At 39.5% G+C, this 25,062-nt stretch overlaps 2 protein-coding genes across 8 annotated transcripts in view; one reads left to right on the top strand and one right to left on the bottom strand.

The window, feature by feature from the left end:
• The window catches only part of ppp1r13b (protein phosphatase 1 regulatory subunit 13B), a 53,229-nt gene extending 39,496 nt beyond the window's left edge, over positions 1–13,733 (top strand). The window contains exons 7-17 of one of the 2 annotated variants that reach the window (XM_033027052.1): positions 1,341–1,537; positions 2,649–2,813; positions 4,164–4,365; positions 5,119–5,294; positions 5,641–6,163; positions 6,260–6,987; positions 7,402–7,539; positions 7,650–7,783; positions 10,276–10,442; positions 11,282–11,481; positions 12,765–13,733. In XM_033027052.1, coding sequence (XP_032882943.1) covers positions 1,341–1,537; positions 2,649–2,813; positions 4,164–4,365; positions 5,119–5,294; positions 5,641–6,163; positions 6,260–6,987; positions 7,402–7,539; positions 7,650–7,783; positions 10,276–10,442; positions 11,282–11,481; positions 12,765–12,806 — 2,672 coding nt within the window. In that variant the 3' untranslated portion in view covers positions 12,807–13,733. The remainder of the gene's footprint in view (positions 1–1,340; positions 1,538–2,648; positions 2,814–4,163; positions 4,366–5,118; positions 5,295–5,640; positions 6,164–6,259; positions 6,988–7,401; positions 7,540–7,649; positions 7,784–10,275; positions 10,443–11,281; positions 11,482–12,764) is intronic. The other variant, XM_033027053.1, reaches the window with a different exon arrangement.
• zfyve21 (zinc finger FYVE-type containing 21) overlaps positions 2,860–25,062 on the bottom strand; it is a 33,519-nt gene continuing 11,316 nt past the window's right edge. Inside the window, exons 4-7 of one of the 6 annotated variants that reach the window (XM_033027056.1) lie at positions 22,666–22,757; positions 22,059–22,112; positions 18,912–19,054; positions 2,860–3,090 (exon numbers count right to left, since the gene is read on the bottom strand). In XM_033027056.1, the coding sequence (XP_032882947.1) occupies positions 3,031–3,090; positions 18,912–19,054; positions 22,059–22,112; positions 22,666–22,757 (349 nt within the window). In that variant the 3' untranslated portion in view covers positions 2,860–3,030. Of the gene's footprint in view, positions 3,091–13,736; positions 15,667–18,911; positions 19,055–22,058; positions 22,113–22,665; positions 22,758–25,062 lie in introns of those variants that run through there. The other 5 variants (XM_033027060.1, XM_033027054.1, XM_033027055.1 and 2 more) reach the window with 5 other exon arrangements.

Consider the following 25,062-nt stretch of genomic DNA (forward strand, 5'->3'; position numbering starts at 1 on the left):
TTGATAGGATAATTTAATACCAATTAAAACTGTACTAGGCATATTTAATTTGTAAATGGAAATGATGAAAGCAAAGGTCAACTGAGTAATCCTTAACTTTCTGCCAATCTATTTGTTCTGGGCTGAAATATTTTGTGAATTTCTGGATAGGGTTTAAAGCTTTGGAGAAGGCACAAGTGGCTGAGGCTCTGTAAGGTGCTGGTCAGGCTGCATTTGAAGTATTGTGAGCAATTTTGGGCACCATATCTGAGGAAAGATGTGCTGGCCCTGGTGAGGGTCCAGAGGAGGTTTACAAGAATGATCCCAGGAATGAGCGGGTTAACTTATGATGAGCGTTTGACGGCACTGGGCCTGTACTCACTGGAGTTTACACGAATGAGGAGGGACCTCATTGAAACTTACCGAATAGTGAAATGCTTGGGTAGAGTGGATGTGGAGAGGATATTTCCACTAGCGGGAGAGTCTAGGACTGGAGGTCATAGCCTCAGAATTAAAGGACGTTCCTTTAGGAAGGAGATGAGAAGGAATATCTTTAGTCAGAGGATGGTGAATCTGTGGAGGTCAAGTCAATGGATATTTTTTAACGCAGATCGATTCTTGATTAGTACAGGTGTCGGGGGGGGGGGGGGGTTATGGGGAGAAGGCAGGAGAATGGGGTCAGGAGGGAGAGATAGATCAGCCTTGATTGAATGGTGGAGTAGACTTGATGGGCCGAATGGCCTAATTCTGCTCCTGTCCCTTATGACCTGGTTATGTGAATTGGATATCTGAGGTTGCTATTCAAAAGGAGACATTTAAGGGAATTTAGCAGTTTAAAACAAAAAAACATGTTCATAAATTAAGACAGATGGAACATGTCGAAAAATTGTTTCCTCCAGAAAGGGAGCCTGTAATCAGAGGGCAGGTATTAAATAATTGTCGAAGCAAGCTGAGAATTCATTCCATGCAGATGATTAACAGCATATCGATAACAGATTCCACTGAAACAAGAGAGGCTGTTTTACATTCGAATGAAGAGAACTAATTTACAGGATTATGGAAACGGCCTAAATGTAGGTCTAAATTAAACAGCTCTTTCAGAGAACTAACAAAAGCATGTTGGCAATGATGACCACCTATATTGTCGGATTCAGTTATGATTAGTCATCTGGTATCGCTTTCAATGCAAGGACACTTAAAATAACACAATCCACTGTCTACTTTCTTTCGCCTCTGCCTTGTATTAAAATATGTTACTTCCCGTACTGATAACTGTTGAAGTGAAATCAAAATAATTGCAGTAGATTTTAACAGCTGGCATATTCACACAGCTCAAGTATTTTTTTAAACTTTATTTTCAGCATCTGAGATTGAGCACATTAACACGATGTTTCATGAGAAGCAACGGGAGTTACAGTCGGCCGTGTTGAAAGTTGATCAACTGACAGAGCAACTCGATGACCTGAGGAAAGGGAAAACAAATGGGTTGCATTCTTACAATGGACAAGTGCCAGGTCCTGCTGCGTTTGAATTAAAGAAGCTATATCAGGAGCTGCAGGTGAATCAATATAGCTTCTTTATGATGCATAAAATGAACTAAAACTTCTAATGCTATATTTACAGTCAAAGCAAAAACTGTAATCTGTCTGCAAGAAAGTCAAGATTCTTAATTGAAATTGTTGGCAGTTACTCAGCAAGCAGGACAGCATCTGTGGCGAGAAACAGTTGGTGTTCATGTCATTAGACCCCCATCAGATTAAGGGTCATTGATCTGCAACATTAACTCTGTTTCTCTCTTCATGTGCTGAATGGCCTGCAGAGTACCCTGATATTTAAAGTTTCCAGCATTTGCAGCACTTTGTTTCAATCCATGAATCTTAGTTTTGATTTACCATCATGGCAAGGCTGTCTTAACTGGAAAAAAAACATCGATCTTGTCTCGAACTAAGATAAACACCTTCAGTCGGGCAGCACGAGGGGGGCGGAGGTAGAGTTACTGCCTTACAGCGCCAGAGACCCGGGTTCAATCCTGACTACATGTGCTGTCTATACTGAGTTTGTACGTACTCCCTGTGACCACGTCTGTTTTCTCTGGGTGCTTCGGTTTCCTCCCACACTCCAAAGACATACAGGTTTGTAGGTTTTTTGACTTTGGAAAAATTGTAAATTGTCCCGTGTGTGTTGGATAGTGCTAATGTACAGGGATTGCTGGTTGGCGTGGACTCTGTGGGCCGAAGGGCCTGTTTCTGTTCTGTATCACTAAACTAAACATGACAGGAGCTTCTTTATAGGAGTTTATTTTAGAATTTCTTAATGCTTCATATTACTTTTGTATATTTATGTTAGTGATTAAGAAGCCAGGCAAGAGAAATCGGACAACCAAACAACTGACTCACGAAAACCAGCCAATTTGAAAAATACGTTTTTTTAAATGTCAACCTGGCATCCTGCCTTACCAATCTGGCACCTACAGTTTGGAGTTGGTGCTGACTACACAAAAGAATCGTTGCTGGGTGCTTGCACTATTAGCTCATGTCTTGCATAACCGAAAAGCAGTAACTGAGAAGTTTTCTCTGTGCAACAAAACAAGGTCGAGTTGAAGTAAAGGTTTTTTAAAAGATTATGAACCCAGACATTTTAACATTTTATGGATTTGCTGGCCTCTCTAGATTCGTAATAAACTTAATCAAGAACAAAATACAAAACTTCACCATCAAAAGGAGCTGCTTAACAAACGCAACATGGAAGTGACGATGATGGACAAAAGGATTAATGAACTTCGTGAACGCTTGTGGAAGAAGAAGAGCGAAGCCCGTCAAAAGGAAAACATCCCTGTATGGCGTTAATTTTTATTTTACCTTTTTGATATTCTGAACAATGCAGTCTTTTCCTTGTTTGAAATTAAGCAAAACGTACTGTGCAATGATGAAAGTACATCAGTTTTAAAATGCAGTGTGATTTGTCACCAGAACCCTTTCCTAGCAGTTTTTTGCTAACATTTTTCAGAATATTAATTTTCAAAGCGGTGATTGTTTAACTAATTTTACTCCTTTACCACGTAAATGATAATACCATGCCAAGTTGTTGTACTTTAAATTTCTCCAAGATACTCTGCAAAAAAAAATGTGGCATTGGAACAAGTTTTCTGTGCTGAAAGGATTTGCATTTAACCAAACAACATCTAAGTCCATCCAAGGTTATTTTTACTCGCTATGTGAATAGGAAAAGTTATCAATCGACAACTGCTAATAATAATTTATTCACAATTATTCTTTAATTAAGTTGATCGACATTAAGCAATCAAACTAGCACCAAGAGAGCTGTATTAATATGCATAATCATAGTCATACAGTGTGGAAATAAGTCCAACTGGCCCACACTGACCGAAATGCCCCATCTACATTAGTCCCACCTGCCTGCGTTTGGCCCAGTTCCCTCTCAACCTATCCTATCCATGTCCTTAAATGTTTCTTAAATGTTGTGATAGTACCCACATTTAAAAAAATAATTGCAATCCTAAACAGATGGTTAAGATACAAATAGATGGGAGAAATTCCCATTTTAGTAGCGCAGACCATCCAAGTGCTAGTTTCTTGCATTTGTTGCCATTCTCGTCTAACTGCTCGAGCGTTTACCAGTCTTAAACTGCTTTTTGATCCAAGCCCTGTGATTTTTTTTTTGATTTTTTTAAAATTTCTAGTTTAACCAGATGTCCAACTTTTTCTGCTCTTTCCTTCCTTCAGCTTAGTTTATTGTCACGTACAGTGAAAAGCTTTTTTTACGTGCTAACCAGTCAGCGGAAAGTCAATACATGATTACAATCGAGCCATCCACAGTGTACAGATACATGATAAAGGGAATAATGTTTAGTGCAAGGTAAAGTCTGATTAAAGATAGTCCGAGGGTTTCCAATCAGGTAGATAGTAGCTCGGGACAGCACTCTAGTTATTGATGGGATGATTCAGTTGCCTGATGACAGCTGGGAAGAAACTGTTCCATCCCATCCCTCTACACTAGCACGGTGTCATCCATTGTAATCAGAGGATGAAAAACTGGCTATTGTAATAACCTTAATCAACAAAGTTGTCAATATAAGACCTATAATAATGTAAAGTTACTGTGTTAGAACAGTTGACCAGGATATTTAGCATTACTTGCCTAACAGATGTTTGTTTTCCTTCCAGCAGATGAGTCAGATTAATGGCACACAGTCATCCCAGACCCACTCTAATACCTCTGGGCGTGTCGCAGCTGTGGGACCCTACATCCAAATATCCACTGGAACTAGACCAGAATCTAATCAGTCATCGCCTGCAGAGATGTTGAAACCTCAGACTTTGACTGTAACTAGCAATGCTGGTCATACTCTGCCTAGAGGAAAATCTGGTAAGCTGTGAAATGACTACTTTAAAATAATTGTGCAAATTTTAAAGAATAACATGATTGAGCTGAAGTTTGAGGCAGGACTTAATCCATGTTTCAAATTGATGCATTAAATCAATCACTTAAGCAATTAAAAAATATATAAACATTTGTATTCCTGGACAAAATAATGTTGATGCCCAGTCAATACGAATTCATGGCAGCATTTATGCCAAATAACCCCACTCATCTCAGTTCTGTCATCCTATCATTTATTCTGGAATGTATCATAAAGATGATTTGTAGACAAGAAGTGTATTCCAAGGCTTCTGAATTCTGCCTTTGAACAGCAACTAGTGTAATATATAATATTTATTATCTTTCTACTGTTCTCCATTTTCAACTTTGTCTTGCCTTACTCCCTTCAAACAATGCTGAACCATCATAAAATGGTTGCTGTTTGATAAATGCTCATGGCTAATTGTTCTTTATTAAATTTAAACTAGCTGGGCCTGTGGTTGACTCAGTATTGTTTAGTAGTGACATTCTCAACTGCCTTCATGTGACACGTATGTGAGTGACATTGGGGAACTTTTTTGATGATCCCAAAATGGCTTCAGGTGATTGAACAATACTTGGTACATTTCCTTCCACTGACTATGGTAGAATGGGAAGGCTAGAGTATTTGCTAAAATGGGTTTGTAAATTAAATTAAATTAAAGTAACTTAAAATCATCTTTTAAATTAATGTATTGCAATTTTTCGTATCCTAATCAGCTAATGATGGAAACTGGCCAACACTCCCTGCGGGATCTGTTACCACAGGGAAACTACCTCCAACAGCAAAAAATGACTGGAAGGAATCCAACATGGATACAGTTTTGAAGCCAGGAACCGTGCAAAATCAGCCCTTGTCCACCACTATAGCAGTCCCAAGCAGTGATAAAATGATGGTAGGTTTTGCATGAACTTCACTGTCTTCTGATCCATTTACTTTTTTAACATTGACCTATATGCAAAAAAATCATTTCAAGTTTAACTATGGGTTGTAATATCCTGTTACTTCTCCAGGGCACAAAACTAAACTTGTTTCCTTTAAGAGTTCAGAGTTTTATTTGAACATTCGGCAGTGCCCATGTTGCTTGAATCATATGATCACACTAGTTATTTTTATGCTTTCGATTGACCACATATTTTCACGAATAGCCATTAATTATAAATTGGTTAAATTATGCATAGGTTTGTTTTGATTGTATAAGATGGTTACAAATAGTTTTAACCATATCTTCTTTAACTTAGGGTATTGAAACAGGAAGAGTACCTGCAACAGCACCGAATGCAATAAAGCAACTGCCTCAATCTTATGGACCTCACACAAAATCTTTCTTGGCTATTGGCTCTACAAATTCACTGGAAAGAATGAAAGAAAGCAGTCTGCCTCGGCCCAGTATGGGTTCTATTTCTAACACAACTGCAGAAACCTGGCAAAGACCTACCCAGCCCCCAACACCCGCAAACACATTTCAGGCTGGTGCCTCGCAACAAATTCAGCAGAGAATTACTGTACCTCCGAGTCCAACATACCAGCCTGTCGGTTCACCAATGTTCCCTTCTGGAGACAACAGATCTGATCAACCACTAGCAGTGGCTGTGAGACCATTCTTGGCTGATAGAGGCTCTAGACCTCAGTCCCCAAGAAAAGGGCCTCAAACTGTGAATTCTAGTTCAATTTATTCAATGTACCTTCAACAAGCTGCACCGCCAAAGAACTATCAGCAGGCTGCATATAATACTCTAAACAAATCACATACCATTAAAGCAAGTAAGTAATTAATTCGTTGTTTTGATCAAAACTATTAGCTATGATGCAGCTGCGAATTATAAGTGCATTTGGTTAACAATTTTTTTTTCTCTCTAGTGTATGGGAAGCCAGTATTGCCATCTGGTACTGGTTCTGCTTCACCATCTCCATTACCTTTCGCTCATCCCCAGCCTTTCCATGGTTCCCTTCATCAGGCCACTGATGAGATCCAAACAAATGGGAAAGAACCAGAACATGAGAGCTCGCCAAGTACCAACTCGAATGTTGAGAACATCCCACGTCCACTCAGCCCTACAAAGTTACTGCCCATTGTGCACTCACCACTACGTTATCAGAGCGATGCTGATCTGGAAGTCCTGAGGAAAAAACTGGCTCATGCGCCAAGACCTCTAAAGAAACGCAGTTCTATAACTGAGCCAGAAGGCCCCAGTGGACCAAATATTCAGAAGCTGTTGTATCAACGCTTTAATACACTAGCAGGGGGAATGGACAACACACCATTTTACCTCCCAAGTAACTCTCAAGACTTTGGAGGTGCTTTAGCAGATGTTGATAATGGTAACACCAGCCTAGCGGAGTCTTGTTCTGTCCAACCCGAACCAATTACTCAGCTTGAAAACCAACCATCATCAGATGCCAATGATAATCAGCTGCCTTCTCCACTACATTCAGAACTAATTCAGACAGATAACGACATCCCCTCTACAGTGGAGGACAACAACAATAATCCTGCTGTTGTTCAGACAGAGCAACTTCCAAGCCCTGAACCAGAGACCTTGTCACCAGATGTTCCTCCACCATCCCCCGTCCCACCACCCTCTCCTGTAAGTTTTGCTACACTATCAGTCTGAACATGTGGGTAATGTTTTTCAGGCTGCAATTCTGAGTGATTTCACAAATTAGAATATAGTCGTTTGAGCCTGCAAAATGAGGGATAGTGTCAGAACTGATGATGTAGGACAATGGAAGAAGTTCGGCTGAAAGCATACGGGATGCTAGGATCTACATTTAAAAAATAGAACCACAAATTTAGTAAACTGGATTACTATCCAAGTAGTTTCCAAATTGGCACAGCAGAAATAAGTTAGGAGAATTAAAAGCATGCTTGGAAGATTTTGGGGGGGGGGGATAGTTTTCAATTTGTAAGGCCTTGGAAGGAAGGTTTGCAGGCAGATGGTTATTAGAAATCGAGTTACCAACATCTTTCATGAATTGAATTTTCTTCTATCTTTCCTTAGATTAAACGTACAAATTTAAAAAAGCCTGAGTCTGAGAGAACAGGATGTGGAATGAGGGTAAAATTTGATCCCCTTGCTCTACTACTGGATGCTTCTCTCGAAGGAGAATTTGATCTTGTGCAACGCATCATTTATGAGGTAGTCTATCTCCATTCATTGCATTGTTAGTTGCATTTGGTGCGTGAATTTTCTACTTTAGAATGTAATGTCATTTGATATGATTAGCATTCAAACTTTCTTTTGGCAAGGTTAATGATCCCAGCAGACCCAATGATGAAGGGATTACACCATTACATAACGCAGTCTGTGCTGGGCACCATCACATTGTCAAATTCCTTGTTGATTTTGGTGTGAATACAAACGCAGCAGACAGTGATGGATGGTAAGATGCATGGAAATTGAAGTTTATTGTTTATTCTTTAGAGATTGTGTCATATTGGTTGAATACTTCTGTAATTTTGTGTTTCATTCACCAAGCTGATTGGCATTGTCCCAAAATTTGATTTTATAGCTATTCTTGTAATCTTTTTGGAAGACCCCCCCCCCCCCCCCCCCCCTGTTTGGAACATAAATAATGAGGTTGTCTTAATTATAATTTTATAAACCTTATCTTTCTGTGAATTTTCTGTTTCTAACCTGTTCCTTGTTTTGGGTGGATGACATCTTACACTGTTTCTTATTTCTTTCTCTATCACTGCCTTTCTCTCCTCCCTCCCTCTCATATGCATACTTCAAATAATCTCAGCCAAGTGTTGAAAAGTAACTGGCATCATTTTCGTCCATTTGTTTTTACCACTAATAAAGATATTTTCCTTTTGTAAAGACTTGAAGCATTTTGCTGTACGTCATCAAATGTTTCAATTTTATTTTGTAATCAATTACGAATGGGGTAAGATGATGTTCAACCATGCACATTTTGTTCTGAGCACATACAGAAGATATTTGGGGGATATATCTTGAGTTATTTTTTAAATATTGGAATTGATTGCAACAAGTTACACTTCTTATTGTAACTAAAATGTAGTTGTACTGGGAAACAGATGCTTAAAAAAAAAACAGGAGGCAGACAAATGCAGGAGATACTCAGCGGGTGAGGCAGCAACTATGGCGCGAAGGAAATGGGCAACGTTTCGGGTCGAAACCCTTCTTCAGACTTAAAAAAACCAGTCTGTGCGCCATATTTTGGGAGCAAACTTCTGAAATTGTGGTTGGCTGAGTCACTGAGCACTGTAAAGCAAATGAATGTTGAAATATGATTTTTAATAGATAATTTGCTGAAGTACACAAGCAGAATAATGATTAATGAAATAATGATCACACTCTACTTTTAGTCTGGCCAAAAACATCAGAGATTCAATTGCCAAAGTCAAAGAAGAAATGTGTGTCTATATCCAAAATGACACAAATGTAAATCTCTAGTGCCAAGCTTTCTAAACCATTACCTCCTGTTATACTGACAGATAGGGGCAAACTGGCATAATCAAGCACAGATTTTGTCAACTGTTAAGATGTATCTTGTATTTTGCCTCAGTTATTCTTCGGGCAAGGGATTTCTGATTTTTGGTCCTCCTGGTAGAGTTGTTCTCATCTTTAATTAAAAGGAGAAGGGCTTTAGAGATACAGCATAGAAACAGGCCCTTCGTTCCACCGAGTCCGCCCCGACCAGCGATCCCCAGCTAGCACTATCCTACAAACCAGGGACAATTTACCATTTTTACTGCTCAATTAACCCTCAAACCTGTTTCTTTGGATTGTGGGAGGAATGCAGAGTACCTGAAGAAAACCCACGCATTCACAGGGAGAATATGCAAACTCCTTACAGACAGCACCCGTACTTAGTCTCTGGCGCTGAAAGGCAACAACTATGTCACCCTGGGATTTGAAAATGATCAACATCAAGTCTGAATAAATATATACATACTGTAATAAGTGAATAAAAATTACAGTACTGCTCCTGAAATAAAGTTTTTTGTTGTTGTTTTTTTACCCCTTAAGTGATATTTCTGTATATCTATTTGCTAACAAATCAATTATGATAACAACTGAATTGATCCCTTGCGTCATTAACACAGAACATGTTGGGAAATCGTTTGTGGTGTCATTTCAACAATAGGGAAAGCTCTTGTGATTAAACAGTTATGGCTTCTGCATTAAAAAAAACATGATTTACACTATTCTAGGATAGTTTGTAAACTACAGGGGTGCCGAACGATTGGCAGCCCCGCCAACAGTCTGTTTTATCGTCTTTTTATTTTTAGTGTGTGTTAAAAGTCTGTGTACATGTTCTCCACTGTTTTATGTGGCGGTTGGGGGCAACTTTTTTCAGTTTCTTACCTTGCTGGAGATGCAATTATTTTCCGGGTCGCATCTCCGGCCGATTTGCGGCCTACCATTGATGGAGCTGGAGGCCTCCTCGGACGGGCCCCACATCGGACATAACATCGGAGCCGATCCTTTGTTTGGAATCGCTCCTACCGCGGCCTCGCAGTCTCGGGAGAGGCTAGTCGGGAGGCTCCAACGACGAAGAGGCTCGACCAGCCCCGACGCGGGGTCCGATTGCCAGCGCAGGGGAGCTGACATCCCCCCCCGATGCAGGAGCGGATTGCCCTGATGCGGAGGGCCCGCCATCAGCTATGGGAGTCAAGATCGTCCTGTCAACGGTCAATGTGGAGTCACTGTGGTGGATGTTTATGTTAATGTATTTTGTGTGTTCCGTTGCTTTTTTATTGTATGACTGACTTGGCAAATGAAATTCCTCGTATGTTGCATAATTACTTTGGCTAATAATGTATTATTGTGATTGATTAACTAGTTTGGATTACGAGTGGCGCCTATTTTGTAGATTTACTTCAAAACGGGATGCTTTCTTTCTAGGACACCACTGCACTGTGCTGCCTCTTGCAACAGTGTCCAACTCTGCAAACTGCTTGTGGAATCCGGTGCTGCTATTTTTGCCACTACAATCAGTGATGTTGAAACAGCAGCAGATAAATGTGAGGAAATGGAAGAAGGTTTTGTACAGTGTTCGCAGTTCCTTTATGGTAAGTGTCTGCTGTTGTCTCCCAAATGTGCATCACAGTCAACCTCTTTTTAAACTTTGACTAAATAATCTGTTGTATTTAATATTGCAATAGATTTCTCCCCCATTTGACTAATCTTCTTGCTCCACTGTGCACTGAGTCAAGGCAATCTCTTTAGATACAGAAAATGTTGGAAATGCTCAGCAGGTCAGGCAGTATTTATTTATGCATTGGTTACAATGACCGGTCAGACCTGTAAACGCATCTCCTTGACACCGATGCTGATTGCCCTTGGATATTTACAGTATTTTATACTACTGCTGTGCCTTGATAGATTCAATGATACTTTACTATTACATCATGTTCAGTCTCTGCTTTGATGATTCATGTTTGTGTTCAGAATTCATCATTTGGAATACAGCAGCTTCAGAGATTTTGTTCCAGGAACTAGTACTCCCAAGATATCTCTGCCATTTATTATTATTTTATATATGTATCGTTTGTGATAATGTAACTGAATTACTAAAGTAAATTGGTGTCATTTTTGGGGTGAAGGTCTCTTTTGATGCCACTATTGTTGCTTGAAATGACACTAATAAGTAATTCCTTTTTCTTGTATTCAAAGGATTGCCATTGGTCTTGGGCTACTATTTGGAAAGAAGCAGACTTGTTTCCATGCATTTCCTTTCTAGAGTAGCATATGCCCAGGGTTTTAAAAACATATATGTTTCTGAAAAAGGTGGGGGAGGGGAAATGTGCTTTGCTTCTAGGCAAATCCATATAACAGATGTTCTCTCCAATGACATGTGCAAGTTTGATAATATCTGGAATCATTGAGAATTATTTTCAACCCACACTAGGAGTGCAAGAAAAAATGGGTGTGATGAACAAAGGTGGTGTTTATACTTTGTGGGATTATGAAGCCAAGAACAATGATGAATTATCATTCCAAGAAGGAGAACCTCTGACAATTGTGAGGCACAAGGATGAAGTTGAAACAGACTGGTGGTGGGCTCGATTGAATGATAAAGAAGGCTATGTTCCTCGTAATCTGCTTGGGGTAAATATGAACTAACTTGTGACTTTAATTTTGTTTATGCTTTTTCAATAATGTATTGCCATTGTAACAAAAACTAACCAAATATTGCTCATTCATAAAACAGGTTGGTGCACCATTAAAATACAAAAATCCAACTATTTTCCCAGTGCACACGGTGTGTGCTAATTTCTTAGATGCTCTGTTCATAGGTTCTTTGAGCACATTACTTGGATTTTAGTAGTGTGAGGTTTAGTACAGAGTACAAATTCTATCTCTCTTTTGAAAATGATCAATGACCAAGCTTCCGAGGGAAAAGAACGTTAGATTCACCATCTTTTCATGTAGAAATGTTTCATCAGTTGTCCTAAATGGCCTATCCCTTGATTTAGGAGCCCTTGTTTTAGATTCTGTAGCTCGGGGAAAGAGTGCAGGGCTCTCTAAAAGTTGTTTTTTTTTTTTTTTTTAACTGTAAAGAGGCCTTGTCAATGTAATCAATTGATATGTTAAAATGTGGATGATGGTTGAATCAGAGGGTCCATCTGATGAAATTAGCATTTGTAATTTTCTGTATTTTAAACCAACAATTTTAATCATTTGTTTTTAGAATTAATTTGATGGACATAACAGAAATAGAAAAGATTCCTTATTATGTTGCAGTGAACTTTTCGATTTAGGAACCGTAAGATCAATTAGTTATTTATTATAACAATGAACAAATAGATCATCAACACCATTTAAGCACTAACTTTAGGATTATCCTATATCAAATTTAATTGAGGTCATCTTTCATATGCTGCAGGCCTAATCTGATGATTTAATATTTTTGACTGAGCAGATGAGGATGGAAGAAAATTAATTGGAAAATGTTTCTTCACCCATTCCATTGCTTTCCTGTTGGATTTGCATTTTCTGTCCTTCACAACTGTAGCATTCAAGACTTGTGCTTAGATTCTTAACCAAATCATGTCCGGCCCACACATTATGCTCTGTTATTCGATCTACAGTGGTGATCCGGCACCCCAATTTTAAAATTCTCATCCTTGTTTGAATTGATTTTAGTCTCACTCCACATGTGACACTCAATACTGCCCTAAATCGCTTTAAGAATACAATTCATTCAACTCCAGACATGATATTTCTCCTGATTACTGACTAACTGTCCATATCAAATTATTTCTAACTTTTCTTACTGTGGATTTTTTATCGTGCCATAATAATCTGATCCAGAGCAGCATCAGTATACACAAAGCAGCTTGAAGTGGTAAATGAAATAAGTAGTAAAAACATTTATTTTTGTTTTACAGTTGTATCCAAGAATAAAGCCTCGACAGAGAACTCTGGCTTAAGATTAGTATTAGCCCTACTCATCAAAATCTGGAGCCAACACAATACTCTTCACAATGGAAGTATCCTCCACCCAGAAGAGAAAGTAGATATTTATGTGCTGTGATTTGGATATGCAGTAGTTTCCTTTATGGTGCTTTTTCTTTGAACTAAGTCACATTGCTACTTCCAAAAAACCCACCTACATATACATGCTGGCGTGTGCATGTTTGCACCATACACAAGCTGGCATGTGCTTGCCCATGGTCCATGTGCTGACACTCATGGCCCCGCAGTGGTGAGGTGATCTCAGATGGAAAGAAATGGCGTCAAGGGAATTATTTCATACAAGTTTGGTTTCTGAGAAGTTAATTTATAGAATGGCTGTGGTTAGACTCAAATTTAATTTGTTTTTTTGGTGATAAGCAAGGAGTTTGGAATGTATGTATGAACATGAAGGAAAAATTAGTTAATACTACAATTGAGATGAGATACACTGCCAGAATTGTTGAGATAAAGGAAGTGTATGTGATTAATGGAACGATGGATGTGAGAAAAGCACGTGAATGTTGAAATCCTTTAACCTGAGTCGTCAATGGAAATGATGCAATAACTTTCCCGACATTTTGTTGCAGAACACTACAGCACTTCCTTGTAATAAGTATTCAAATATTTCTATATTAAAGAGCCTTATTTTTTCCCCAAATAATATTTCTTTTTTGAATTTTAGTTGCAATAAGCTTAACAATCTTTGGTTCACCAAGTTTCACATTTCATCATTTAAATTCTGTTAACTGAGCACTAGTATTGAATGTAAATATTGTGTTGTGTAAGATTTTAATTAAGTGGGCTCTAATGTATGTGACTAATTTTTTTCATAGTTGATAGTAATGCACTGCTTAACAAGTTATGTAAACTTGCACAATAAAATACAATCGCATGAAAGGTAATTATTCATTATAAGTTTTATTTGTAATCAGCTTGCTCTGACTATTTTAGATTTAACAATTGGCCAAAAATCAGGAATTAAAAGTATTTGAAATTGTGCGCTCTCCCGTCTACCGCAAAACTAATTAAACAGCTCTAATTCCTCTATCAGAAAAGCATACCATGCCAAATCTAGTTAAAATCATGAGAAATGCTCATTACCCATCACAGTACTTGGTAAATTGGATGGAACGGTTTTTATTTGTTCTGCGCTGAAAACAAATGACCAGGGCCTTAACTTTAATACAATCACTGATCAGGAATTTAGCCTGAGGACTTTTGTTTCACCATAATTATCTGCTTTCCTTGCAAATCATCAGATCTGTTTTGAAGGAAACCTTACAATGCAATCTTCTTTAGTCTGAAGAAGCGTCACGACCCAAAATGTCACCTATTCCTTCTCCCCATCGATGCTGCCTCACCTGCTGAGTTTCTCCAGCATTTTTGTCTACCTAATGCAACCTTGGATGTAGGTGTATAATCCTTGGGGGGTGGCATATGGCACTGCTGGTAGAGCTGCTGCTTCATAGTGCCAGTGCCCAGGTTTGAACCTGTGTTTGCACGATCACATGGTACTCTGGTTTCCTCCCACATTCCAAAGACATGCAGGTTTGTAGGTTAATTGGCCTCTGTAAATTGTCTCTGGTGTGTAGGGAATAGATGCAAAAGTGGGATAACATTAAACTAGTATGAATGGATGATCCATAGTCAGTGTGGACTCGATGGGACAAAGTGTGTTTCCATGCTCTCTCTAAACGAAACCCTTGAACCACACAATTGATCCTCACAGAAATTTGCAATCGCATTTTATTTCTTTTATACAGAAGGTGCTTGCAATTGATCCAAGATGTATATATCTAGTATGAATACATAAACTAAAAAATGCACTTTCACGATCAGTCCTCCATATAACCATAACTTCAGTAATATTCATTTGGTCCAGAAAACTGAGAAGTTGGTATGCATTTCCCTCTTCCTCCCCTTCCCCCACCCTGTGTGCATCAAATACATATTTCTAAATTCAAAGAGATTATTCTGGAATTTATAATTCAAAATAAAGTTGGGTTGATACACCAAGGGTCAGTTTTCAGACCATTTCTCTCAACAAGCTAGCATCTTAATAGCCCATCTGTATTAATCTCTGTACATGATCCACAGTTGTGTTTTATCATCCAGTTGGTTTCATGCACAGGCGCTGCAGACTTTTACACAACCACATATTTAACTGATTAAAACAGTTGTAATAGTTCCCCAATAACTTTCTTAGACTCTGTACATAATTGCAGGAAGAGGCAGGGTTCTGCAAAGCATCCACTATGGGAGTATTTCCTTTGGTTTAATCAGAATGAAATTTCTAGGGGGGGGAAACATCAATTTAAAATCCAAGCAAATTGATGGCACTTTGGACTAACATTTCCTGCTATTAAAAATTAAATGTAAACATTTTTAATTCAATCATTTAGGTCAAAAAACACATGAATGCACAACAGAAGTCTTAACAGACTATTTTCCACTTTTGCTATACAATTAGAACTTTTATACTTCAACAGTAAAATAAAAGCTGCAAAATTTTGCAGTGCAGTTTCCAGTTAGTAATTAAAAAATAGATTAATATTTAGCAAAAGTTTAATTTAAATGTGAAAGATTACATTTAAAACATTGTAAATTTTATATTGCACTATACTTAATATTTAAATGCACCAAAAAGTCCTGATATTTGTTGCATTTAAGTGTTTTCAGAAAATTCACTAATACAAAAGTACTAAAAACTGACTATATATCAGAGCAGAAAAACAAATGTTATTTCTTCCATTCCTCTTCCGGCTGACAACTGCATACGTTTCAGGAACTCTGAAATGGTTATTGGTCTCTTGATTCATATAAAAGCTTGGCTGCCTGTGGATTGGGATAGAGGGGATTGTGTTTGGTGGGATGGGGGGGAAAAGAATGGAAATGGGATAACAATTAGTACAATTTAATTCTCGCTCATGCAGTAGATAGTACACCAGCAATCTTCAGCAATGAAGATATAAAAATAAACTTTGTTCCATACCTTTGGTACTAGTACTGTACCTAAATCCAGTCAAAGCTGGTGCAATAGGTCTCATTCTGCCATGTAGAATATACTATGAAATAACTGGACAATGTCCATACATAAGCCGAGGCTGTCAACAAGTATTAACAATCAATTTCATACAACCTTGTCCATGTGTAACTTGAGTGAGATTATGGTGGTAATATTGACTGTTACAATACAAGTTCAACTGAATATCTGAAAAGGTATGTATGTAGGAAACAGGACCTTCAAGCTGTACTGATCTCATACACTAGTAACCCGACAATCATCTGGGAAAGTGGGCATGGAATGGCAGGTGGAAGTTAAACCCAGGACATAGTGAATGACTTGGCCCTGGGAAGTGTTGCACAACAGATAACTAGGGCTACAAGTACAACGTTTCCTGAAAGGAGATATTAAGTAGAAAAGGTGGTGAGGGAGGGTATCATACAAAGGGTAGGCAAGGTAGGTGATACCTACCCTGACTAAAATTATAAAAAGGTAACTTAAATATAAATAGTAAAAATTTACAATTAATTTACTAAATTCAGCATTTATTATTAATAATCGACCTTGGTACGCGTAACTGTTCAACTCGCGTGCCGTGGACGCTGCTTCAAGCTTTCACTTACAAAGGGCAATAAAGACAGCTGAAATCCTGCCTTTGCACCGTGGACTGCACGCAGGGTGCTGTGCATGCCCACAGGAGAGGAGACCAATCTGCGCATGCGCGTTTTAAAGATTCGACTGACTGCCTACATGACCGATCTGCGCATGCGCGTTTTTTTAATGATTTTAAGGTCGACTGACTGCCCAGTGCCTACCCTGAGTAATTACAGCACATACCTGGTGTCATAACACATTTGCCTTTACAAGACAGGGCACCGAGTACACACACGCATTAGAACGTCATGTTCCAGCTGTACAAGACTTTGAGACCACACCTGGAATAGTGTGCACAGTTCTGGTCACCACAGGAAGGATAATATTAAACAAGAGAAGGTGCAGAAAAGATTGAAATATGTTACTGTGACTGTTTTCCCTGCAGCAAAGCTGGTTCGGGGGTGACCCTATGGGTCTATACAGTATGTTAGTGTCAGTCTTTTTTCCTCTGGATAGAGGGAGTCTAAACTCGATAAGCAAGATGGCACCAAGCGACATTGCGTGCTGGTCCCAGAAGTGAATCTGCAATCACTCATTACAATCGCTCCACTCTTAAACCTCTACTCCAATAGCAGCATTTCTTACTCTATGCTATCATGTATCTGTACACTGTGGATGGTTTGATTGTAATCATATATAGTCTTTATGTTGACTGAATTGCATGCAACAAAAAGCTTTTCACTGTCCCTCAGTTCTGTGCTGCATCACTCTATAATAGCAGAAGCATTGCTGATTCAGACCAGATGTGTATCCCCAACAATTGAAATTTAAAATGTCAGCTTTTTCATTCTGACATACTATCAGATGAAAACCTCCCTCCAAATAAATATAGGAAAAACCAAAGCCAGTCTTCAGTCCTTGCACAAACCACAAGACAAATGTTCAAGACTAAATCTGACCCATTACAACTGTTGTTTCATATTTGACCCAAAGGGAACTTCCTGTCTACCCTTTTTGATGGCTGTAGTATGCATTTCTGACCTCTTGAACCATGCTAATGCTGTGCTGTCAGCCAAGATTCCAACTTCTGGTATCCCAAATATACTAAAAGGCTACTTCTGGCCAGGCTAAAGATTCCGTTCTGCTATTATGTGGCTTGTTTGCCAAGTCTTCGGTAGCTCTTTCCGACACTTAACCATGTCAAAATAATTAAATGTTCGTTTATCATTTTCACCCATTACCATTCTAAAATTGGCTAATCACACCTTTACTTTTCCACCTGCTATTCTGTTTTCTTCTCCAAGAATGTTAACTTCTTTTTTTTTAATTAAATATTTTTATTGTAAGAAAGATACAAAACAGCTGATGTAATGCATTACATTTCCCTCCATTTTGTTTTTTATATATAACAACAAAGTTACCCTCCCTGAACACCCCTTGGCAGCTGATGTGTTCACAATACAACATATCACAAATACAAATAAGCATACCTTTACTTTTCCACCTGCTATTCTGTTTTCATCTCCAAGAATGTTAAACTTTCTGATAACCATTGGACATTTTCACTCCAAAACTTTATTCCCCTTGCCTTATTAACTTTTCCCAATTCTTGAAACAAAGTTCTCAATCCTGTCATTACAATTGTAACATTATCTTAAGGTGCAGCATTTTGGGAAGTCTAACATGGGCAGGACCTACAGGGAAGCGTTGTAGAGCAAGGGATCTAGGAGTGCATGTGCATGGTTCATTGAAAGTCGAGTCGCAGGTAGATAAGGTGGTCAAAGGCTTTTGGTACATTGGCCTTCATCAGTCAGAGTATTGAATATAGAAGTTGGGAGGCCATGTTGCAGTTGTATCAGACACTGGAGAGACTGCATTTAGAGTATTGTGTTCAGTTCTGGACACCATATTATAGGAAAGATGTTGTCAAGCTGGAATGGGTAGAGAAGATTTACGAGGATGTTGGCAGGACTAGAGGGTCTGAGTTACAGGGAGAGGTTGAGTAGGCTGGGACTCTATTCCCTGGAGCACAGGAGGATGAGGGGTGATCTTGTAGAGGTGTATAAAATCATGAGAGGAATAGATCGGGTAGATGCACAGTCTCTTACCCAGAGCAGGTGAATCAAGGACCAGAGAACATAGGTTTAAGGTGAAGGGGAAAAGATTTAATAGGAATCTGAGGGGTAACATTTTCCACACAAAGGGTGGTGGGTGTTTGGAACAAGCTGCCAGAGGAGGTAGTTGAGGCAGGGACTATCCCAACGTTTAAGAAACTGTTAGACAGGTAAATGGATCGGGCAGGTTTGGAGGGATAGGGACAAAACGCAGGCAAGTGGGACATGTTGGACGGTGTGGGCAAGTTGGGCCGAAGTGCCTGTTTCCACACTGTATCACTATTATTCAACAAAACAAATCATTTGCTCCAAATTGAAGAGACTTTCAAATAGTAATAAAGAAAGTGAAAAACATTATTAGACTTCACCTTATGCATGGCAGCCAGCCAACCAACAGACATCTTCTTGTTACTGTTGAAGTCATCTGATACACTTAGCTTTAGCTGTTTTGGCTCCTGGGACCCCAACATTTTGTATTGGACCAGCATCCCTGTGGCACGTGTGTTGCCGCCTGAAATGTACAGAGGAGTTTGCATTAAAGTTCTGTTGAAAGCTGCTAAATAAGCTCGCTCAATCATGTTATGCAACATTCCAACTTCTCCAAAATACTCATTTCACTTGAGAACATTCCAACACCACTAAAACTTTCTTTGGTTGCATTAAAAAACAAAAAACTTGCATGAACATTTGCTTTGCTTGTTGTAGTAACCGCCCTGGTCAACATCCCCCAGAATACAATGACACAAAGACGAGAGGGGGAGAAACAACAATCGCAGACAGGAAACCCACACAACTGTTTCCTCAACATTGCGTCGAATGCTTCCTGTGATACAATTCGTATCCGTTTTACATACCCCTGCAAAAGTGATCCAATATGTTTTCAGAGACAAATCAGAAATTTGAATTTAATCCAACATAATCTAGCATAAAATGTGATTTAACTAGCAAATTAATACAAATAATTTGCTCAGATTAACTAAAACCATCTGTATCCAATCAATAAACTCTAATTTTACAGGATTAGGTACCAAAGAACAAGGTTGCAAAAATAGCCATTTCCACAGTTTTTGAGTAATTTTTCCAAATTAATAATGTTCAATATAAATAGCCACCTTTTAAAATTCAAAGAGGTGGGCAGTTGTGGAAATTAAGTAAATGGTCTTTGTGCTTCAACCTCTCATCTTGCCATCAGTGAAAGTTGGGAAGAAATTCACTGGTTGTAGGAACTGTGGCTTTTCCCACACCCCACCAAGTAATCTTTAATCCTCACCAGAAATTTGGCTGGTGTGGAGCTAGGCCAAAAAAGATCGTCAAGTCAAGGGAGTTTATTGTCATGTGACCCAGATAGGACAATGAAATTCTTGCTTGCTGCAGCACAACAGAATATTGTAGGCATAAATACAGAACAGTTCAGTTTGTCTATACACCGTCATATATGTACACACAATTAAACAGATAAAGTGCAATAGGCTGTTATAGTTCAGAGTTATTTTGAAGTTGAGGTTAATAGTCTGATGGCTGCGGGGAAGAAACTGTTCCTGAACCTGGATGTTGCAGATTTCAGGCTCCTGTACCTTCTACCTCATGGCAGCGGAGAGATGAGTGTGTGGCCAGGATGGTGTGGGTCCTCGATGATGTTGGCAGCCTTTTTGAGGCAGCGACTGCGATAGATCCCCTCGATGGTAGGGAGGTCAGAACCGGTGATGGCCTGGGCAGTGTTTACAACTTTTTGCAGCCGTTTCCGCTCCTGGATGCTCAAGTTGCTGAACCAAGCCACGATGCAACCGGTGGTCAGCATGCTCTCTACTGTGCACCTGTAGAGGTTCGAGAGAGTCCTCCTTGACAAACCGACTCTCTGTAATCTTCTCAGGAAGTAGAGGCGCTGATGTGCTTTCATTATAATTGCATCAGTGTGCTGGGACCAGGAGAGATCTTCGGAAATATGCACGCCCAGGAATTTGAAGTTCTTGACCCTTTCCACCATCGACCCGTTGATATAAACGGGATTGTGGGTCCCTATCCTACCCCTTCCAAAGTCCACAATCAGTTTCTTGGTTTTGCTGGTGTTGAGAGCCAGATTATTGTGCTGGCACCATTTGGTCAATTGGTCGATCTCACTTCTATATTCTGACTCGTCTCCATCAGTGATACATCCCACAACAGTGGTGTCGTCGGCGAACTTGATGATGGAGTTCGCACTATGTCCAGCTATGCAATCATGAGTATAGAGTGAGTAAAGCAGGGGGCTGAGCACGCAGCCTTGAGGTGCTCCCGTACTGATTGTTATCGAGGATGACACATTTCCACCAATATGAACAGACTGTGGTCTGTGGATGAGGAAGTCCAATTGCAGACGGATGCGCAGACCCAGATCTGAGAGCTTGGTGACCAGCTTGGAGGGGATGATTGTATTAAATGCCGAGCTGTAGTCAATGAATAACAGCCTGACATGAGTTTTTGTTGTCCAAGTGGTCCAGAGCGGAGTGGAGAGCCAGTGAGATCGCATCCACCGTTGATCTGTTGTGGCGGTAAGCGAACTGCAGTGGGTCCAGCTTCTTGTCGAGGTAGGAGTTGATATGCGTCATGATCAACCTCTCAAAGTACTTCATCACCACAGACGTTAGTGCCACTGATCGATAGTCATTGAGGCGCGTCACCTTGCTCTTCTTGGGCACCGGTATTATTGATGCTCTTTTAAAGCAGGTGGGAACCTCAGACCTCAGAAGTGAGAGGTTGAAAATGTCCGTAAAGACTCCAGCCAGTTGGTCCACACAGGTTTTTAAAAACAAGACCGGGTATACCATCAGTTCCAGATGCTTTCTGAGGGTTCACCTCTCTGAAGAAACTTCTGACGTCGGCCTCTGTGACTGTGACCGAAATACCATCACAGCGAATGGGGGCTCAGGAAGGCACATCAGTGTTCTCCCTATCAAAGCGTGCGTAAAACGCATTGAGCTCGTCAGGGAGTGATGCTTCGCTGACATTTGAGCTGCCTCCTGATTTTGCCTCGTAGGAGGTGATTGCATATATTTGAGCCTACACAATTTCAGCACCGCACTAACATGTGTGAAGCTAACATGAGGTATAAATCCAGAATCATTTCAGGTAGATAGGCCAAAATAACTGCAAAAATATCCATGTAATTGGCAACACTACTAAGGAATGATGAATGAGGTGGGAATGCATTTGATGAATACAAGTCACTAGCATAGTATTCTTGGAAACACAATGCTACTATTTCTGACTGCAACAAAGAGCTCATGCAAACTAAAAGCAAGCAAGGAGGGAAAAGGCACAATGCTTAGTTTGGGAGGAGTTTGCCTTGTAATTTACAAAGCATCACTAACTTCAGCACCAACAACTGATTTAGTTCAACTGAAGCTACATAGGTTATTCTTCACAGGAGAAGCATCACTCACAAAGCAACTAGCAAAAAATAAATTTAAGGTCAAGCTGTGGGAGACAGTTAGAAAAATGAGCACACTGTTGGTTAATTTGACAATCATACTTCTAACCTTCAGTAATGTACGGATTCTCCAGTAGGCTGGTGTAAGTGTGAATATCTTTCTCTTTTTCAAGACGATAGGCAGCAGCAGCAGGCATTGAAAAGAAGGATTAGTTTCAGGCCATTCTAAATCAGGTAAATATGTCCTCCATCTAATTCAATGCACAAAACCACTAACTACATGATCATTATTTTACAGCATCAAACCAAATTTAATTTTAAAAACTTCCAATTCCACTTGCACGTTTTAGAAAACAAAGCTAAGTTCCAAAGTTGTTAATATAATCTACAATTGACACATTGACAGCATATCAACTATTCTTTTGATATTTCAACTGGTCTTTATACCAAAACTCTGACCTATACATCTTAACAATGGAACTTGATCCAACAACAATTTCCATGGTGGACAGCACTCTGTTATTTATATGTAAGAATCAACCTGGCACTTAGTTTTCCTCATCAAGTCTGGACGAATCCCATTCTGTTCCAGCAGAGAAATCTATTAAACTTTATGAATCAATAACTTTAAAGCAGTAATTTTTCCGAAATTAGTTGTAAGGATGGTTAATGCCGAACTATGGTTACTTGTATAATTAGTAAGTACTTCAAATTACCTCCAGGAGTAAAGCCTTCAGTCAGCACCTGAACATTTATAATTCGAGCAACTTCAATTTCAAAGTGATTTTCTCCATCCAGATATAGATACCTAACAAAAATTAGAAATTAATATTTTAATGAAAAATATAAATTAACCATTTCTGAAGACTGCTGCTATAATTGATTCCATTGTATGAAGCATCTTAGACATTCAAAATGCATCCTGGTGAATATATGCATGCTGATCTTAAATAGTGCATGATACAAGCCAATATTTTCTTCAGATTTAAAGAAGTATTGATACCAACTTTAGCAGCCTAACCACTTGGCAGGTCAAAATGCTTGTTGGTAGTTAGGGCTCAAGAAGAAAAAGGGAAATAGAGAAAAAATATTTCACACTTCAAACCACAAATGAGATACCTGGGAAAACCAGTCAGTTTACACGCACCATATGATGTTACTGCTCATCTAATTGTTATGATTTTTCCTAGCAGTAACAACTAGAAAACTTAATAGACGAGAAAAAAAGCCGTCTGAATTATTAAAGCAGAAGCAAACACGGCTACTCATGGGTTTCTAAAAATTAGGTCTTCAGGTCTATATTGAATTTGTGGTTCCTGCTGAATTTCAAAGCTCACAATTGTATTTCAGCTAGTTTGTACCATCAGAAAATTGATCATATTCGCATTTACATTTGAACCAATAAGTTTTCAGTGGTTTGCTTTCTTCTAAAAAATAAAATGCAAAAAATGTTTGCAGCCAACCCTCACGAAAAGGTCCATATCGCCATTTTCCATAATGCAAACCTGTATTATTGCACACGAGTCGGGAAACACGAGTTGGAAAAAAAGAACAATTTGTTTTGATTTATTTGCTTTCTCTCCCCACATGCTCAGATTCAGTGGGTAGATTTTATTCCATATCACAAATAATTGTGAATTCTGTAAAGGGGAATCTCCGTAACTTGGTATTCACAGTTGAGAAGCAGCAATTCTGCCTCTATTTGGTGTATACTGGACCCCAAAATGCCAAAGGCACATATTAGTGAGGATACACACAATTTCAGTAAATATAATCCATGGCTGCTGTCAACATTGATACAGGTTTACCAACAAAATAACAGACTCATGCTTTTTCCAAAGTAAGGGTCTCGCCTCCCCATTCCCAAATTATTTTTCATTTCTGACAAACCTCATGAATGACAAAGGGACCATTTGCAATCTCAGTCCGAGTAACAGATGGTGTTGAAACGGACCTTTCAGCCTACAAAGTGTGTGCCGATCATAGAAACATAGAAAATAGGTGCAGGAGGAGGCCATTTGGCCCTTCGAGCCAGCACCGCCATTCATTGTGATCATGGCTGATCGTGCATTTCAAGCACCCATTTAACCAATCTTACACTAATCTTTTTCACATTCTCCTCACATTCCACCAACTTTCCCATTCATAGTGGCCAATTAAAAAAAAAAAAACAGGGCACCTGGAGAAAACCCAGTCACAGAAAGACATTTTAACTCTATATGTTGCCCAAGATTTCAACTGAATCGGCCTCTGTAGCCATCAGATAACAATTCTACTTGCATCATTGTGCCACCAAAGGATAAAATATGGACTCTGTGGCAGATGAGATAATAACAGTAGATTTTAAGGAGGGTTTTAAAATAAGAGGAAATATGCAGGAACAGGCATTTACAGTAACGGCAGAAATCTATGCACAGTTAAAACCTTCTTGGAAGAGCTCAAAGCATGGGAGGTATGGTCCTAATATAGGAAAATAGGATTAGCAGGGTTTGAAATTAACGGTTGCCCGGGTACCAATGGCCTGCCTGGCAACCTAAAAGTCGTGTAATTTTGCCCGGCTTGGCAAGCATCCTGGAAACCTGCCGTTCAACTCCGGGCGGGTCCCCTCTCTATCTCTCTCTCTCTCTCTCTCTCTCTCTCTCTGTCACTCTCCGTCTCCGCCCGCCATCCGTGTCCGGGCCGCCGGTTCTCCGCTCCTCATCCGCCGGCACCAGCACATCCTCCTCCTGCACATGCGCACAACCACGGCCAGCACATCATCGGCCGCCCTGCACATGCGCACTGCCACGGCAAATGGTCGGAGCCGGGCACTTTCTCTCTCACTTTGCATTGTAGGAGATTGCATTGCTGTCTGGTCGCCGCCTCGCCACGACCGCTGAAAACCAACGCAGAATCATTCCGTGGAGCTGGAGTAACTCTTGCTTCTTGGTTTCCTGGTCCTCCAAAAATATTCTAAATGGAATTTAAACTGGAGGTGGTGGAGAGTCCATCACCAAACTCTGAACAATAACAGTCTATTGCACTTTATCTGTTACATATTTTGTTGTGCTGCAGCAAGCAAGAATTTCATTGTCCTATCTGGGACACATGATAATAAAACTCTCTTGATAATA

Source organism: Amblyraja radiata, chromosome 9 (genome assembly GCF_010909765.2).
Source record: "Amblyraja radiata isolate CabotCenter1 chromosome 9, sAmbRad1.1.pri, whole genome shotgun sequence".
In the NCBI taxonomy this organism is placed as follows: Eukaryota; Metazoa; Chordata; class Chondrichthyes; order Rajiformes; family Rajidae; genus Amblyraja; species Amblyraja radiata.